The sequence below is a fragment of the Xiphophorus hellerii genome, chromosome 13 (genome assembly GCF_003331165.1).
Source record: "Xiphophorus hellerii strain 12219 chromosome 13, Xiphophorus_hellerii-4.1, whole genome shotgun sequence".
NCBI classification, from domain to species: Eukaryota; Metazoa; Chordata; class Actinopteri; order Cyprinodontiformes; family Poeciliidae; genus Xiphophorus; species Xiphophorus hellerii.
The window spans coordinates 6,315,207-6,332,794 of record NC_045684.1 but is presented as its reverse complement, the minus strand read 5'-3'; the positions used below and the strand labels follow the sequence as shown (position 1 = coordinate 6,332,794).

At 39.5% G+C, this 17,588-nt stretch overlaps 3 protein-coding genes across 4 annotated transcripts in view; 1 reads left to right on the top strand and 2 right to left on the bottom strand.

Annotated features, from left to right (window-relative positions):
• The window catches only part of LOC116731536 (semaphorin-6D-like), a 162,805-nt gene extending 159,279 nt beyond the window's left edge, over positions 1 to 3,526 (top strand). Inside the window, exon 23 of one of the 2 annotated variants that reach the window (XM_032581348.1) lies at positions 556 to 3,526. In XM_032581348.1, the coding sequence (XP_032437239.1) occupies positions 556 to 1,893 (1,338 nt within the window). In that variant the 3' untranslated portion in view covers positions 1,894 to 3,526. Of the gene's footprint in view, positions 1 to 543 lie in introns of both variants that reach the window. The other variant, XM_032581347.1, reaches the window with a different exon arrangement.
• A 6,300-nt stretch (positions 3,527 to 9,826) lies between these two features.
• Positions 9,827 to 12,199, bottom strand: LOC116730614 (zinc finger and SCAN domain-containing protein 21-like). Its single transcript, XM_032579958.1, has 2 exons — positions 11,865 to 12,199; positions 9,827 to 11,069 (listed from the first exon to the last, which is right to left on the bottom strand). The coding sequence occupies exons 1-2, from the start codon at positions 12,061 to 12,063 to the stop codon at positions 10,432 to 10,434; spliced, it is 837 nt and encodes a 278-aa protein (XP_032435849.1). The 5' UTR covers positions 12,064 to 12,199; the 3' UTR covers positions 9,827 to 10,431.
• Positions 12,200 to 13,155: 956 nt separating this feature from the next.
• Positions 13,156 to 17,588, bottom strand: LOC116731166 (zinc finger protein 32-like). The gene is made up of 2 exons (XM_032580766.1): positions 16,302 to 17,588; positions 13,156 to 15,468 (listed from the first exon to the last, which is right to left on the bottom strand). Exons 1-2 carry the CDS (start codon positions 16,573 to 16,575, stop codon positions 14,600 to 14,602), a joined length of 1,143 nt encoding a protein of 380 aa, XP_032436657.1. The 5' UTR covers positions 16,576 to 17,588; the 3' UTR covers positions 13,156 to 14,599.

The window sequence follows — 17,588 nt, the reverse complement described above, 5'->3', positions numbered from 1 at the left end:
ATATGTGGATCCCAAGCGGACCAGAGAAAGCAGAAAGTGAACTATATCGCTGGGTGTTACTGGAAAATACAAACAAAATGAACACAAGAGTCCAACACAGAATGGGTCATGGACTTTTACCAAAGACAAAAGAGAAATCTTACAAGTGCTAAAATCTAGTGCTACTCCATTTTTGTTTACATTTTGTGGTGAACGAAGTTGGCTTTCAAAGGTTTTCATGTGGTTTTTTGTAATAGCTGTAAGTGCAGCACCACCACAGGTGAGCAGGTTTTTCAAAACTTTTGTATCATTTGAAGGTGCAATGTGAAAGCAAACTGCACCTGCTGGAAATGTGGAAAAGGTTTTTGGTCTCTAATGAAACCAAGTCTATCAGTCACCCAAAGGCTTTGGTGACTGGGTAATTAATCTAGGACTTTGAACCAAAACAATAAAAGTTTGTAGTCTTGTGAATTCATTTTGAATTACATTATTATGTTTTAATTAAAAATATTCTTTCCTTGGGTAAAAAAAATCACTGAATGCATCGGTCTAACCTCAATTTAGTCTCTTTCTCAGGGTGATGGAGAACTCTCTGGCTTGCCGACGCCTGACTCCACCCCAGAACTCCCTTTCAGGAACATGAAGGGTTTGCGACATCATCAGTATGAGAAGAACCAAAACTGCAACAACGCCAAGGATAACAACCCCAAGTCAGGTCCCAGCTGCTCCAAATCCAACCAGGGCTTCATGGCTGTGGTTGGGAATTCTTTGAGCCAGCAAGTGTTTCCCTTTTCTCACCACAACGGTGGCGGTTTGAGCAACGGGGCAGCACATGGGGCAGGCGCCTCGTCAACTTCACTGCACCTCCTTGAGGACAGGAAAATTCCCAATGATGAGCGAGCTGCCACCGCCGCCACAGCAGCTGCAGGAGGAGGAGTGGGTGGAGCTCCACATCACCACCACTCCCAGCAGTCCCTACCCCAGACAGTGGTGGACGTGTCTGCACTGGATGAGCTGCTCAAACACATCCACGAGGTCAGCGCATCAGGAACTGGCGGAATCAAGGTCCTCACGTCTACCTCGTCGTCCTCGCTGTTCCCTGGACCGTCCTCTTCAGGAGGAGGACATCAAAGTGGTCACCATCACCACCATCATCATCAAAATCAACACAACCACACTCGAACACATCACTACAACCACAGCCATCATCACAGCAACCATCACAACAACAACAGCAGCAGCAGCAGCAGCCACCATCACCAGCAGCAGCAGATTCCGGAGACAGAACCAACTTCCTATTACAGCACCTCCACACTGCCGAGGGATGGCGTCCCCAAACGCTTGGATTCAGCTCCTCAAAACTCCACCTCGTCCTCTGCCACGTCTTCGTCTTCATCCTCCTCTTCAAACAACCCCACCTCCTCCACCTCCATCCCTTCTTCGTCCTCTTCCTCTTCCTCCACTCCGCTCCAACAGCAGGTGATCCCGGAGCGGCCTGGAGGGAGCGATGTCCCCGTAGCGCGTCACCAGTCCCAGCGCCACTCCCTCATCAAGATGGGTGCAGCAGGTGGCGCTGTGCCCCGCCATCACAGCTTCAACCAACGGGGGACACACGCACACTTTCTGGCCAGAATGAATACAAACAACAACAGCAGTAGCAGCAACAACAACCGACCCCCAGGTCCAGCCGCGGCGGCAAATACAAACACCAGCAACAACAATGAGAGTCAACGGGTGTCTGTCGCTAGTGCCTGTCTTACACGGCAACACAGTTACAGCGAAGGGCCGCATGCGCAGCGGGCGGCAATAGTCCGAAGAACGGTGTCCCTGAAGCCACAGATCCCACCAAAACCGCTTTTTCTGCCAAATACAGCAACGTCTGCAGTAACGGAGGCAGGAAAGTACAACTACTAAAACTGCAGGTGGACAAGATGCCACCCAAACATGGCTGCAATACTCCCCACAAAGAAAATAACTGAAATGCCGGCTGGGGCCGTGCAAAGGGACAAAATGAGCACCGATGGGCCAAAAAGACAAGAGAGACCTCAGTCCTCTTGATTCCTTATCACAGCCTTTCAGTTGTACTTATCGTCATGCTGTTGACGGCGGGCCATCTGTTGTCTCTCTGAGGCACAATTGAGACAGACCTGCTTCTTTGCAGGGCAGGATTCCTTGTGGAGACTCGCTCTTCACAGCAAATGTGGATCAAAACCAGTTCAGACAGGAAACGTCTGAGAAACATTCCAGAAGCAGGGCGAAAGGTGTTAATGATTCAAAAGGAGTCCCCAAGGCTCGAGGTGGCCTGGAAAAATTCCTGATTAATGCAGTTTTCTTACGAGAGCTTTGATCTAATGTCCCCAGTCGCTGCACCTTGGAACGGGGCCTGGATTTCAATTGCAAATATTTAAAAAGCAGGGAATTGGACAAATGCAGACCTGAGATGAACTGAGTCTGGAACCGTTGCACCACTTTGAGTCCAAGGATGGAAAAGCTTTCTGCAGAAGCAAGTCATAGAAAAGTCAGAAAAAATCATCTGCTTAGCAGATCTGCTTTTTCTGACTCTTAATTAATACAATTTCAAGAAATGTTCACTGTCTGAAAAAAGTAGAGTCCATTTGTTCAAAGCCAAGACTTGAAAATAGTTTTATTGACAAAAACAGAGGAAGAGGGAAGTTACGGTCTACGCGAGATCACATTAAAGTGTTATAATTCAGCAGTCAGGAGATCCAGATCAGAGTATTTACCCCCATATTAACACAGAAACCAGATTAATGCTGCTTTCATTGATATCAGAAAAAATAAATATGGAGGTCTAGTCGACGATTAAGAAAAGATTTCTGATCAACCATTTCAGCACATTGCTAATTAATGCTTTCATTAAACTTGGCACTCATCATTTTCATCCTTCATGGGTTCAAATTACTTAATTGGCTCAAGTGAATAATTAATCTCTCAAATTATTAAATGTCTGTCTTCTGCATCTTTACTCTTGAGCAGTTTTACATCTGCAGCATTTGCAGGATATGTTTCCACTCAAAGGTTCTGTGAAGTCAAGCAGTTAAAGTGCTGGCTGCTATTTTCAGACTTTGATTTGAGAAATGAGGAATATTAGTTTATCAGAAATGTTTTCTCATCACCAGCTGATCACAGGAGGATCTTAGCAATGAGAGTTCACCCAAATAACGACTCACTTACCTCCACTGCATTGGTTTCCGAAGTGTTGAAGTCTGCTTGCCAGCATCTGCAATTTAGTTCTGAAATATGTTTGAGAATGGGAATATAATCAATTGTACACATGTTTGTTAATCTTGAGGCAAGTATACTCAAATCTAATATATGGAAAATATAAAGACCTGACTGTGATGCTGGAGATTGTTCTTTAGGTTGTTTCAGATTCTTTATTTTGGGGGAAATAAAAGTCTGCACCATATGATGTTGCCTTCCTGGAGCTCAAAAGGACCTGCATGACAACTTGTATACATTTAACTCAAAACTATTTGTTCACATGTAACATCAGTGTTTTCTCAAATAAATTGATATCAGATACCTTTTTAGTGTCATTCTTCTACCTGCACCTTTCAAAAGCTTCTCCTGACAGCAGTTTCTTTAAGCCCCACACTGTGGACTCCTCCAGCTCTGGTCATCTTTCTTTCAGCCCACGATTAGCTTTCTTTGTCTAATCTCTAATATAAAGTGTCACAAATCTAGATAAATTAAGAGAAAAAATAATCTGTTAGGTTCAACAGTGTAACAGGGCAGTATAAAAGTTATCTAGTTGAGATTGTCAGACTTTTCAGAGCTACTTTTCATCCCAGTTCCTCAGTCAGGCAGACTCTTCAGTCTGCAGCTCATTTTAGTCTGTAGGAGTATTTCTCCACAGATGGTCCAAAAATATCCAACTGTGAAGGAATCTGCCGTTTCCCATTTTAAAAAGCACTTTTTGTCTTGTGTTCATTTGTTTATGCTTTTGGCCTAGAATGATTACATAAAGGTGAAAAAAAAAAAGATTGACTATGGTTTAATTGTATGAGCATACAGGTGAATTGCAACTGTACATTCTTAGCCATGTAATGTCTCCATATTTTGAGTTTGTGTTAAGAAAATTTGGGAAAAAGTCTGGCAGCAACATGACCCCGGCACAGATTCGTAAGTATGGATGGAACCACTGACTTTATAATTCTTAAACTTCTTTATGACTAAATTCATGTGGTATGCTTGGACTCGTCCATTTAAACAATCAAGTCTGGGAGATGTTGCTTCAATTTTTTTTATAGTGCTCTGTCCTTATGATACTCCCTCAAATGGTGAACGACAGGCGGGCGGAGCGGGGATCGAACCGACAACCCGGCGATTGAGGGACAAATTCCTGCCACCATCGTCTTGTGAGTTCACCACTCTGAGACAAAACACACAACAATAACGCTACAACCACCATACTCTAGAGCAGCGTTTCCCAATTCCGGTCCTCAGGCCTCCCTGCTCTGCATGTTTTAGATGTGCCTCTATTCCATAGCAGCTGATTCAAATGATTGCATGACCATCAAGTGCTGCAGAAACCTGTTGATCACCCATATATTCAATCCAGGTGTGTAGCAGAAGGGAAACACCTAAAACATGCAGGGCAGGGAGGCCTGAGGACCGGAATTGGGAAACGCTGCTCTAGAGTTATGATCTTCCCCCTTTTTACATACATCACCTTTAGTTTCATCAGACCACCGGAGATGTCTCCAGAAAATGTAACACTTTGCTAATGAAGACATTTTTTATTTGGTGTTTGAAGTGGATAATGTAACTCTCACCATCTTTTAAAGGACTGTTGAATTTGCTCATACAACCCATTTATCTCGTGGACTTAAAACCCGACTCCTTCCTGCACAGTATGATGGCCAAACGTTGCATTTAGTAATTAAAATAAATTTTTGTAATTATAACTGACCTAAAACGGAAAACAGCTTGTCCAGTTTGACAGAGGAAAGATAGGTTGTCTTTTTAAGCAGTATGTTTGCATTTATGTCAGCTGTATGTTACGTTGAAATCCATAAAACATTAAACGAGCTTATGATTTCTCAGACATTAAAACAGAAAATAAGCTTGTGCTTTGAGATATGAAAATTAATAAACATCAGTTAAGCATCAATAACTTGACAGGGTTTTTTTAAATTCCACCTTTAACACAGAACCAAGCAAGCATTCTGACACCGGTTTTCGTTTTATGTGACTCACTCAGCTGGATGGACAAGCTCCCCCAGAGCAGCTTAAGTAATAACACAGCGGCAATGATGCAGTACTGTTAATGAGGTATCCCTGTCTGCTACAGTTAGGCTGAACAGGCTCTGCACCAAATGATGCAACATAGTCCGCCAGCACAACACTGTCTACTGTGAGGGAGCGGATTCCTGACTGTGAAGGAGCTAACTTTAAACAATTTCAAGTCCTAAAAGTTGTAATTAGCAAACCGTTTCTAAACTAGAATGAGTCACTGTTCGGATTCTACAAAAGAAAGAAAAGCAGTGGCTTCTGCTTAAAGAGGGGATTTATGTCTCAGTGTATGAGGGGTTTACATCAGCCTCCTTTATGTCTGACCTGAACCCCTGCTCTGATGTAGTTATGAGATATCAGTGTTGTTCTGGTGCCTGGAAGGAGGGAGTCTGCAAGAAACAAAGTTTAAATTAACAAGTCCTGCTCGCATGACAACAGACTCTGATCTGCCTACAAGACAGGAAACAACATAACAGAGAGAAGATCATCATCAGAAGCCTAGATTGATCACAAATAGGTATATACAGGTCAGCCTTTTTTGTGCACATTAAAGAATTTTTATAGAACATTTCATTACAACCAATTTAGTCAGTGTATCAACTTCTACTAGAAATGCATTTGTCATTGATATAGAGTAGTTTTGGAATATCTATTTGTCCCAATAACTCAGTCACCAATCACACTTCTAGTCACAACAGTGTTATTTTTTATAGCAATGTATACTTTGTCTCAACAAGTTATTAGCCTTATCTTTTCACAAATATTTCTGACTCAGCATATCCAGCTATAGTCTTTAATAAACTCCCATTCTGCTCCTGCTAACCACATTTGCATGTGCTAAGCTAATGCTGACATGGCTTACTCACTGTTTTGATTTTATGTTGACAAAACTTCCAGAAAAAATAATTTGTTTGATAAAGTTAAACCTTTGCTTTAATCATCATAATATTTAATAGCTTGTGTTTCATTTGCTCTCTGTTACTGAAAGCTTTCTGAGCAGAATGTGAAAAATGCCTCACATATTCACAGAAAGGTGAAGCAGCCAGTACGGCCTCTTTCAATCTAAATGTCACTGCAGAGGATAAAAACACAAGATTGTTAAAGAAAACCCAGATTTATTTGGTCAACAAACTAATGGGCACAGCCTCTAGGAGAGCTTTGGTATCGGTGCACATGAAAATATGGTTTAATCAAGAACACCAAGATCAATTGCTAGAATTTCTTAATTTAGGATTTTGGATGCTAAGTATAGGGTAACAGCAGTCCTAAGAAAAGATCATAGGAAAAGCAGTAAATAAAACTATTGCTGGTTACTAAGCCTAAGTTTCCACCTTTCTCAGACATTTAGAGTTAGAAATCAAAACGTATTTGTGTAGATGCAAAGTGACTTTGAATTAATGGGCACCAATTAGGAAAAATACCAGAGTGCTTCTTTAAATTGTCTCAAAAGGAGCCTCTCTGCAGTACGTCTGCTTTAGCGTCACGACAAGCAACAAATGCAGACAGCCAGCAAGCTAAAGGAAATGAGCATAAACAGAAATGTCAAGTGAGATATTTCACTCAAAATCTCAGGATGATTTAATCTGAAGGTGGTGAAAAGTACAACAGTAGTTTGCATACATACCAACAAAAAATAATGGTACAAAAAATAGGACCTTTCAACTGAAATAAAGAAACACAATCAGACTTCCAAAAATGTAGGCATGACGCTCTCACATTCAACAGAAGAATGATTTTGTTTTATATGGTGATGCACTTTTATCCCTGAATATAAATTTGTTTATTTGGAGGTTCTTAGTTCCCGTCCTCTAAACGTGCAACGATTCGCTGAGGGAGGTGGAGGAAAGTCAAAGCTTTTCCACAACTGAAGACGCACTCACAGCATCACCAAGTGGACCACAAGAGAACAACACTTTAACTTGATTATTTTTGAGTCAATTCTAAATGTGAATGGTGTATTTTGTGATGCCAGCTCATTTCTGCGACATGCCAGGAGATCAGCCATAAAGATAATTAATCCACTGTTAAACTATTTACAATTTTCATACACAGAGCAGAACAGAATTGGGTGCTACAATCGCTTCAGCTCCCCTCAGTCTTTATGTTGTAGATAAAACCTACTTTAAATCATATTTATAAGCAGTCATGATGGAGCTAGCTGTTCAGATGGAGTCATCTCTCTGCTTGTTGCTTATTCTTGGTAGTTGTGGAAAATTAGGTTTGTTTTACAGGTCACAACAAGATATACAGTTGGTACTTTTGCTTTGTCTTATTTAAAGCTACATGATATGAAAATATATGATGTGATAATATTGTTGAATGTCATTAATAACTTTAGACCCCAGTAAATAAGAACTCCATCAAGCTGCGGAAAAATATCTAAAATTCCTTATTTCCATCGAAACAGTTTATTGAACTGCTGCTGTGTTGGCTTTATAATTACTTAGCTGTACTTTCTTTGACTTTACTCCCTTTAACCTTTGACTTTTAAACCTGTTTTATGCTGCTTCAGATAAAATATTGTCACCAAATATATTTAAGGCATAGAGACCCTGAATGCAGAGTAGTTACGTTACAGTAGGCTACATCTTTTTAAATAAATTATAATTTATTGTAATCCTAGCAGTTCTTCATGGAGCATGAAATTCTACTCTACACACTGTATCTTTGACATACTGACATTGTGATACCAGTAACGTTGCAATTTATTGTACCCAGTCCAATTATCCAGAAAACTTTGCAATGTTCTCAACACTCCGCGGTTTTACTGCAGCTCTATAGAATACAAGACAAATCCACTGAAGAACAAACGCAAACTGAAAGATTGTTGCATCAGCCTGTACCTGGTGTTAGCGGGGTTAACGACCACCTGAGGCTCCCACACCTTCTTCAAATCAAACATAATCGGTGTCAAACATCTGTGCTGATTTGTGTCACAATTATTTTAAGGATATTAAGAAATGTTTCCAGAGGTCATCAAAGGTCAACCAGCACCCTCCCGTCCCCAGATTTGGGGTCAATTAATTGTGCTATCAACATTTTACCTGCAAAAACAGCACATTTTTTATAATGGCACAAACATTTTTGCTCCACAAACCAGCATGGATGTCATTGATTGAGTGTGGATTTCCCATTAATAATTTAGAGTTCTGTTCCACAAAAAAATCATAAAAAGTTTCACAGTTCAATCATGATTTATGAGAAATGAAAACATATTGAAAAACTGATTGTGGCATTTTTGTTTCATGGAGAGCAAACATGTTTCAGAGATTTTAATCTCAAAAGTTTGCTTTAATCTCACCTATATTTAGTAAAAAATATTCAGAATCATCTCATCTGTTTTGATTCTAGACGATTTTATGAAAACCATCGCTCAGCCACACCAAGGTGCGATGCTGCCATCTGCTGGTTTAATACATTATTTGTATTTGAATGGTAAAGATTCAGAGTGGTCAAGCAGTAGTATTAATATATTGATATAATATAATATGTATTATACATATTATAATTGCTCTAACATCTGAAAGGAATTTTCCCAAATAGAGTTGAACAGAAAATAACCATGTTTCTTGTACATTTGGCTTTTATGTCAAATATAATTAGTTACAGTGACTAACGGTCCTCACACTACTGTTTAACTGCCTCTTTTAATGAATAATATACCTATGATAAATAATTTCAAAACTTTTTCCACTTTTGGTGTGGCACAGGTAAAACTTTGTTGAAAAGAACAAACTTGAAAGCTTAAAAGTAGGTCAAGCTAATCTGTCCTATGAATTTCCTGACGTTTCCTCATCCGTATCCTTTAAGCTGAAGCCACAGGTTACAAAAAATCAATAAGATCTCATTTTTCAAAGCCATCAGTGAGGAGCTGAGAACAAAAGTATTAGATATATACACTGCCTGGCCAAAAAAAAGATCAAATATTTCATTGGACCGTCTTCAGCTGTGATTACGACACCCATTCACTGTCGTTTCAATAAGCTTCTGTAATGTCACAAGATTTATTTTCATCCAGTGCTGCATTCATTTGTTCACCAAGATCTTGTATTGATGATGTAAAAGTCCGAACGCCTTCTCCAGAACATCACAAAGATTCTTAACGGGCTTAAAATCCAGACTCTGGTCGGTTTCCGGTCTAGTCTTTCAAAGAAAATAAAATCGAATCTGCTTGTCTCCTGGTAAAATTGTGCAAAGGAAAAAGTTATACCAAAGGTGAAAAAAAGTTTTGAAATATTTATTCTGGCAAAAACATAGCATTTAAACATGTACACTTTTGAAACCCATCATCCGTGTAAACCTTTTATGCAATTAAAGAAGTCAAATTAAAATGTCCCCTTTTTTTAAAATTCCCTGTGATTCACATATCCATAAGGTTTCTTTATCCCACTCTCACTGTGATTAGTGTAATATTGCTGACATGCAGCTCCACTCATAAACTCACACATATAACTTTCTCCTCAAAGATTAATTCAGACACTTCAACTTATTATCTTGTAGAAACTGAGCCATCCAGTGTAATAGTGCACTTTTATGTTTTTTCCAAAAGAAAAAACGGAAAAGCTAAAAATCTGTCTGACAAAAAAAGTTCATTTTCAGTTCGGTTTTATTAGTGCAAAAACAAACACCTACAACCAGAAACCTGGATGATATTTCTTTGCAGATTTCCAAAGACAAATTTAAGGCAGAAATGCTTATAAAAAGGAAACAATTCAATCCCAATTAAAAATGAAAAGAAATTAGATTTTGAATGAAACATAGTGCAGTTGGTGGAGGAATTTCAGCAGGTCAGAACTTTACAAAAACTACAATTAGCTTACAAAAGTATGATTGAGGCTGGGCTGCTTCCCATCTCCAATAGTCATTGGACGATAGGCAGGGTACATCCTGGACATGTCGCCAGCCCATCACACACACACACTCCCACACGCACACACACAGACGTGCACACGCACACCAAAGGACAATTTGTAGAGACCAGTCAATCGAACAGTCTTTTGCATGTGGAAGGCATACACAGGCTGGGATTCGAACATTCTAGCAGCAATGCTACAAACTTCACCATTGTGCAGCATACCACTAAAAACAATGGCAGCTATCAGGTACAGAGTTAATAAAAAAAAAAAGACAGTGAGAGAAATACTGAAGTATTTTTGTGCATCCATTCAGTCATTTTTGTGACCGCTGCCACGCTCAGCCTGAGCTCTGCTGGGACTTCTCCTTCATGTGTCTGCGGATGTGCCTCTTGAAGTTGGAGTTGTCGCTGAAGCTGCGGCCGCACACGTGGCAGCTGTACGGCTTCTCGCCCGTATGGACCCGCAGGTGTTTCTGGTAGCCGTCTGACCGCGTCAGTCTCTTCCCGCAAATGTCGCACGTGAACGATTTGTCGACTTTGCCGTCAATTTTTCGGTGAATCCGCGTGTGTTTGGCCCACTGACTGCGCTGGTAAAACGCCTGGCCACAGATGGTGCAGATATAGGAGTCCACTACTTTAGGGAGAGTCATGTCAACACAGTCATGCTGGCTGTTTCCTAAAGCTACAGGTTGATCATTGTTGAGCTCAGCGCAGGTCTGTTGGACTGAGGTTCCAGGCTGCGGATCAATGTCTGGGTCGTCCAGGTCCTGGCAGAACTTTGAGCCCAGAGACCCGGTGGAATCGTTGTCCTGTTGCGTTCTTGCTGAGTTGTTCTGGAACAGCAGAAAACCCACATTGTTCTCGCCCGGTGGATCTGACCACACATCCTCCTCTGGTTCCTCCTCTTTGATGTGACTCGGAGGTTCCTCTTCGTTGAGCTCAACGCTGGAGCTCCAGTCCTGCTGCTCAGAGACGGCTGCAAAGCACATGTTTTGATTTTTAAACCATAAAATGCTCAGCTTCATCATCTGACAAAAGTAACACAACAAAGAGAACTGTGTTTCAATCTTGTATTTCTGCTAATTTTGATAATTATGGAAAATTAGACAAATGGCAAAACCCCCCAGAAAAGTTACATTCATGCTTCTAAAAGTAATAGGGGAATACTCCTGACTTGGTATGTGGACCAAACTTCAAGACTCACATCTTCTACGGGTAGGGCAAGTCACAAAAGGTCAATGGCAAAGAAGTTACCAGTGTTATAAATAAGGTTTATTAAAGGAAGGTTGAGTGGAAGGAAAATGTGCTTCTGTAAACCAAGGAAGGATTGTAAAGTAAAGTCCTTTCAAGTGTAGCTGGCGAGCTGAAGTTACACAGATAATTCATTTTGTGCTTCATGTATTGCACTTTTGCCGCTTCCCACTTTTATTCTGTGGTTGTATTATTATTAAAGTCTCCTTTATTGTGTATTCTTATATTCTCATGTAAGAATATAAGAAATCTTATATTGTCTTATATAAAGACAATGGCTTCTTTGTCTTTCTATGGCAAAGAAGAAAAATCAGCAGAAAATGAATTGAACTAAAATATCGGATGTTTAGAGCAAAACAACTTGCTTATATGTGCTCAATTGAAAGTTGTATTGTCATAAATAACTGTTGTTGCCAAATGAAACTGATTCTGACTCTGCTAACATTTTTGTTTTACATAAAGCCAGAAATTGAGTTATTTCCAGATAGAAACCCCAAAGTCCGGTGAACCGTCTCCCTACCTGAGCTGTTGGCCTGCAGGGAGATCCGCGGCTTCCTGGAGAGCTCCAGCAGCCGGCGCTGGCGGTCAATCTCCAGCTTGGAGCGGGAGATCTCCTCCTCATATTCCACTATGGTTCTCCCAAACACATTGAAAATCTCCTCTGCAGCCGCGGTAAGCCGCTGGTTGATCAGAAGCCGCAACATCTCGATTTTCGACATTTCAGCGATAACTTGAGAGGATTCTTAACCAGGGTAAATCTGATCAAATACCGGATAAAAAAACTGTGGCGATCCGGTGACTTGAGTACCAGCTATGGCTCCAGGTTAACTTCTGTGAGGTGTCCGAAGAAATCCGATGAAAGCCCTCCAGCGCCCCCACTTGGTGAGGAAGGCTCAATACAAGTTTTAGATAAGACTCCTGTTGTTTTACAATTTAACATTGATGCAAATGTTTTATCATGACGTATATTTTCAACAATAAAAATATAATTTTTTTAACTATTTCTTTCTATTTATACTGTTGACATTTAATTTGTCTTCCTTTTTTTCATTTAAAATTGCTAGGCTATTTTAAAAACATTTTTCTAATTGGTTTTCTACATTTTATTAAAATGGCCACATATTTTACTTCCTCTATATTACTCTTATTGAATATTCCATAGTGATTTACATTTGATAATTATCAATATTTTTATATTTCTGATCAAATGTTATGTCTTTGTCCCACATGTTGCTATGCTATGTTAAAATTGAGACTTCTTCACACCTAATTTTGCAGAAGTTTCTGTCTTATTTTATTTGGCAAATACATTTTTTCCCATTTTAATTTCTTTGTAAAAAAAAGAACAAGTTTTCTTTTTAAAATAAGACCTACAGAAAATTTGAGAAAAAAAGTCATCCGTTTTAATTTTCCATTTTAAAGTCAATAATTGGCAATCCAAAAACCACAACTGATTGTTTTAGTCTATTTTTATATATTCAGATTTCCATGGTCTGGAAACTGTATCAGTAGGTAGGTTTCAACCTACTACTTTTCAAGTGTAGATAGAAACCAAAGCGTTGCTTCGCTTTGCTCTATTTTCAGCTCATAATGTTCTAATTTATATCAGATAATGTTTTTATATTTTTTACAACAAAATTTTAATTCTCAAAATTCTGACTCTTTTTCATTAATCTTCTTTTTGACTTAATACTACAACAAAGAATAACTAATACAGTTGCATTAAGTGTTCTCAAAGGTGTAGACTGTATTAAGATATATGAAGATATAACATTGGCCACATTAATCCAAAACAATTTGAATAAAACGGATTATGACAAGTCTTAGTTTATTTAATGAAACTTTGGTTTTCTTCCTACAAACATGTATTTATTATAATCTTCCACACAACAAAAGTCTCAACTTTTATCCAGACAAATTGTGTTAACTTTAGCCTAGAGTATAAGAAATTAGAATCAGTATAAAAATAAGTAAACTCATCATCTTAAAGACACAACTTTAGCAAAGAGAACTGCAAATGTCTTCCAACAAAATATTTCCAATGACAGAGCTGTGTAATATTTCTAGCAAGTGGCGTGTAAAGATGGAACCAATTAGAAAACCTGCAGCTAAAATCGACAGTTGATCCAATTTACCATAAACCTTTCATTTTAAATGGTCCCATATTTTTTATGAAGCATATCTTTTACACAACACATCCTCCAAAATTAAGTAAAAACTGAGGTAGAGTAGTAAAAAAAAGGTTAAATTTGTATGATGGTTTCTTAAAAGCCTTTCACATCACTGTAGATACTCCACTATTTTGAGTGTTTAAACAACTGTTTAAGAATCAGATCCAAACATTTTACAAGAATAAATGTTAGTGGGAACAAAATCCAAAATAACAATAAAACAAAGATGCAGAAAACTGCTAACAATTGGAAGACTGGGGATGGGGATGTGGGGGAGTCTCATGCCGCCCCCACAAGATGCCGCCCTAGGCGGTTGCCCATGTTCCCTATATCAGAAACCGCCACTATGTGCCATCAATTTTGGGAACATCTGAAGAGGGACATGGACAGAGAAGTCCTCTCAATCTGATAGAGTTAGACAATTTTGGCAGAAAGTCTTTCCAAATACAACATTAATGAGCCAAGAGATGGGCATGAAGTTATGACTAATACCAAAGAAAACTAAATGCTGGAATTAAACAAAAATGTACAAAGTATTAATCTAAGGGTGTGCAGCTGCATGCACCTATTGTAATCATTTACTGTGAATAGATTTGTTTTTTTTCAGTAGAATTTTGCAGGATGTTTTAATGTGACATTTAATTCTATTATGTCCACCTTTCTAACAATTTTTCAAAAAGTTTATTGTTTTATTGCTTAGGATAAAGCTAGAGAATAGTGACTGAAGTTTTTTTTCTTCAATATTTTTGATTTTTAATTAACAGTTTTTCAAAATTGCTTTTCCTTGTAAATCTAATAAACCAAAAAAAAATTATCTGTAATTACAAAGAGCAGGGCTCAGTTACTGCTTCCACAGGTGTTCAAAAAGCTAATTATTAAATATTTGTGCATATTAACCCTATGGTTTGAAGACAAAAAATCCTAAAATTAAAATAAAATGACTGAAATATTTGAAACAGAGAGAATAAAAAAAGTTTCTAGTCATCAATAAACCCTGATGAAATGTTACTTTGATAAAAGTGTCCATTACTTTGCTCTGTTTCACAGGGGAAGCCCTTCTGCAGCTGCTCACGTGTCCCAGCTGTCAGGTGGCAGTAATGGCAGAACAGATCAGGCCTTTCTTCTGACACGGGTGTTTATAGAAGCTGGACAACTGACTGAAGCTGCGGGCGCACATGGAGCACCGGTACGGCCTCTCTCCTGTGTGTGTCCGCAGGTGGACCGTCAGGTTGCCCTTCTCCGTGAAGCTGTGGCCGCAGTACATGCAGGCGAACGGCTTCTCGCCCATGTGGCTGCGCACGTGGCGCACCAGCGACGCCCGCCGGCCAAAGTTCTTGCCGCAGATGCTGCAGCTGTGTGGCCGTTCGCCCGAGTGGATCTTCATGTGGATGCGGAGGTTCCCCCGCAGCGTGAAGCTCTGCCCACAGACGCTGCAGCGGAATGACGTTTCTCTGTGAGCTTTCAGGTGAAGCTTGATGCTTTCCATTTGTTCCATCTGTTTCCCACAAACTCCACAGTTTTCCTGATGCACTGCAGCGTGGGTGATCAGGTAGCCCATCTTCTGGAAGGTGATGCCACAAATCTGGCAGCCAAACTGTGGCGGATCAGTGGAGGCCTGAGGTTCTGAACTTGAACTCTGATCTTTGTTTTCTGCCATTTCCTCTGACTTCCACAATGTGGCATCGTCTCTCCAGCCGTCCTCGCTGTTCTCTGTGTCAGAGTCCTCACAGATAACTCGGTCATCACTCCCTGCTTCTGGATCCAGCTGGTGTGTTAAACTAGAGTCATGGCATGTTGTCGACTCTCCACAGTCCTCATCCACACCTTCTGACTTAATCAGAGCAGCTGAAGTGTCGACGACTTTCTCAATAAGATTGTCGGTATGAAACAGTGGGGCATCAAGGCTCTGATGTTCAGGACATTTCTTCATCCAGGATGAGTCCTGCAGAGGCTCTAAAAGAAGAAACAACCACAGAAAGCTCACTTTCTACCAGATCCGGTTTAAGATCAATGAAAAAGTTTATTCAACAGTAATCTTATGTCAGACACTTTACAAGACATTTAGCATTATATTTATAAAAAATATTTAAACTATTAGCATGCTAGTTTGGCTGCATCAAGTTTCAGGAAACTGTTCATTTTTATATTATCAAATGTTTCACACAGGATTTTCTTTCAAAATATTCTCTATTTGAAAAAAAAAATCAAAAGTATTTGCTTCAACAAATACATTTGTACTTGTACTAATCAGTACAATGCTTTTTAAAAATATTCACACCGCTTGAACTTTTTCACATTTTGTCACCCAAATTTTATCTTTTCTTTTAATATGTTTGGTGTTCATGCATCTGCAACAGCTTGGGCGGCTGAATCAAATCTGTCTGTTCTTGAATTGTGGTGTGAGTACCACATAAAATTATGTAGAATGATTACATGATTACACCTTGGACAAACCTGGGTTAGGGCCGAACATAATCACAGAAATATTGAAAACAACTTGGCATTTTTCTTCTACGTCACAAATATTCCTTACTGGTCTATCACATAAAAATAACTTTTACTAGATGTGTTTTTGAGTGTTTTGAACGGAAAGAATTCAAGTGTGTTATAAATCGGAAATGATAATGTCAGTATAATTGTTAGATAAATACCTCTGTCAAAAAATAATATAAAGGAACAATGTTTTCCAAATTAAACCAATATACGCATTTAAGAGTAAAAGGTTATTTAATGTCATTTTTTATTTTAAAAAGCAGTAACTATTTTTTCAGTTCACACAAACCAACCTGTTGCCCGGCTCCACTCGCGCTCCCCGGACCTCAGGCTGTCCAGCTCCCGCTGCTGGCAGTTTATCTGTTCCTGGTACCGAGCCACTGTCTTCCCGAACACGCTCAGAATATCCTCCACTGCTGCCGTCAGCCGCTCGTTCAGGAACATCCTGAATGTTTCCACCTCTGACTGGGGAATGACCACAGGCTCCACGGCACTCTCTACCGCTCCGACTGCAGCGAAAGGCGGCGGAGAGAACAGCGACGGGAACATCTGTCGCTCAGCGGACATGGCTACACCTCCCTAAGCGCCTGTACGTTCAAAAAGGTAAAATAAATACATATATGTTGGCATTAAAAGAGGCGGTTATAGATGGAAACAAAAAACGAGAGCGATAGACGAGAGCTGGGTGTTTGAAAATGTTACTAATAAGCGATTTGTTGGTAGATTTGAGGCTGTAAAATAAAAAGTAAACAAAGCAGAAGCCGGGTCCGTACAAGAAACACGTCCGGAGAAATCTTTGGGTGAAAGTTAGCAATGGTTCCGTTGTTCTAGTGAGGGCGTTTCCCGACAGTGCCCCTTGTGTTGGGAATGCAAACGTGCGTGTGTAGGGACCATAGCATAAGGAGTGGGTAGAAACTATTCAAAACTTTTCAGTTACAATTAATCAAGTGACTTTGAGAGAAAAGTAAACTGTCTGGTAGTTTTATCACAGTGTATTTTTAATGTTTACATGAGCTATACTAGAGCAAAGTGTTGCTGTCTTACTTGAGGAAAATTTCTGAATAACACTTCAAGTACCACTAAGTGAAGAACAAGTTTGTTTTAACCAGAAGAACCTAATATAACCTACGTTCTGCTAAATGTAACAGCTTTGTCTCTATTACTCAAAAAAGCATCAGAGAAGCTATATGCTGTCTCCTAGTAATGCACAGACTTTTTTCAGTTGTGTTCAGCTGAAACAATGAATATGGACCATCTCTCTGTTTAGGGAGAACCTCAAGCAATATAGTATGAAAACAATTCATATCTATGAATGTATTTCAGCCAAGCAGAGACAAAATCAACTCATTTATACATGTTTAACCAGATTCAGTGCCCAAAACCCTGCAATATTGACAAAACAAGCACATGTTTCATAGGAGAAATCATATTTTGCCGTACACACACATGTTTTTTCTTACTATTGTTGCATTCTGTTTGGCAGCACACCACAAGAGGACACCATTAGTCCAAAAATGAGTGTTGCACATTAAACATGCGCTCTATTGCATATTTCTGTGCTTAGACAACGGAAATAGTCA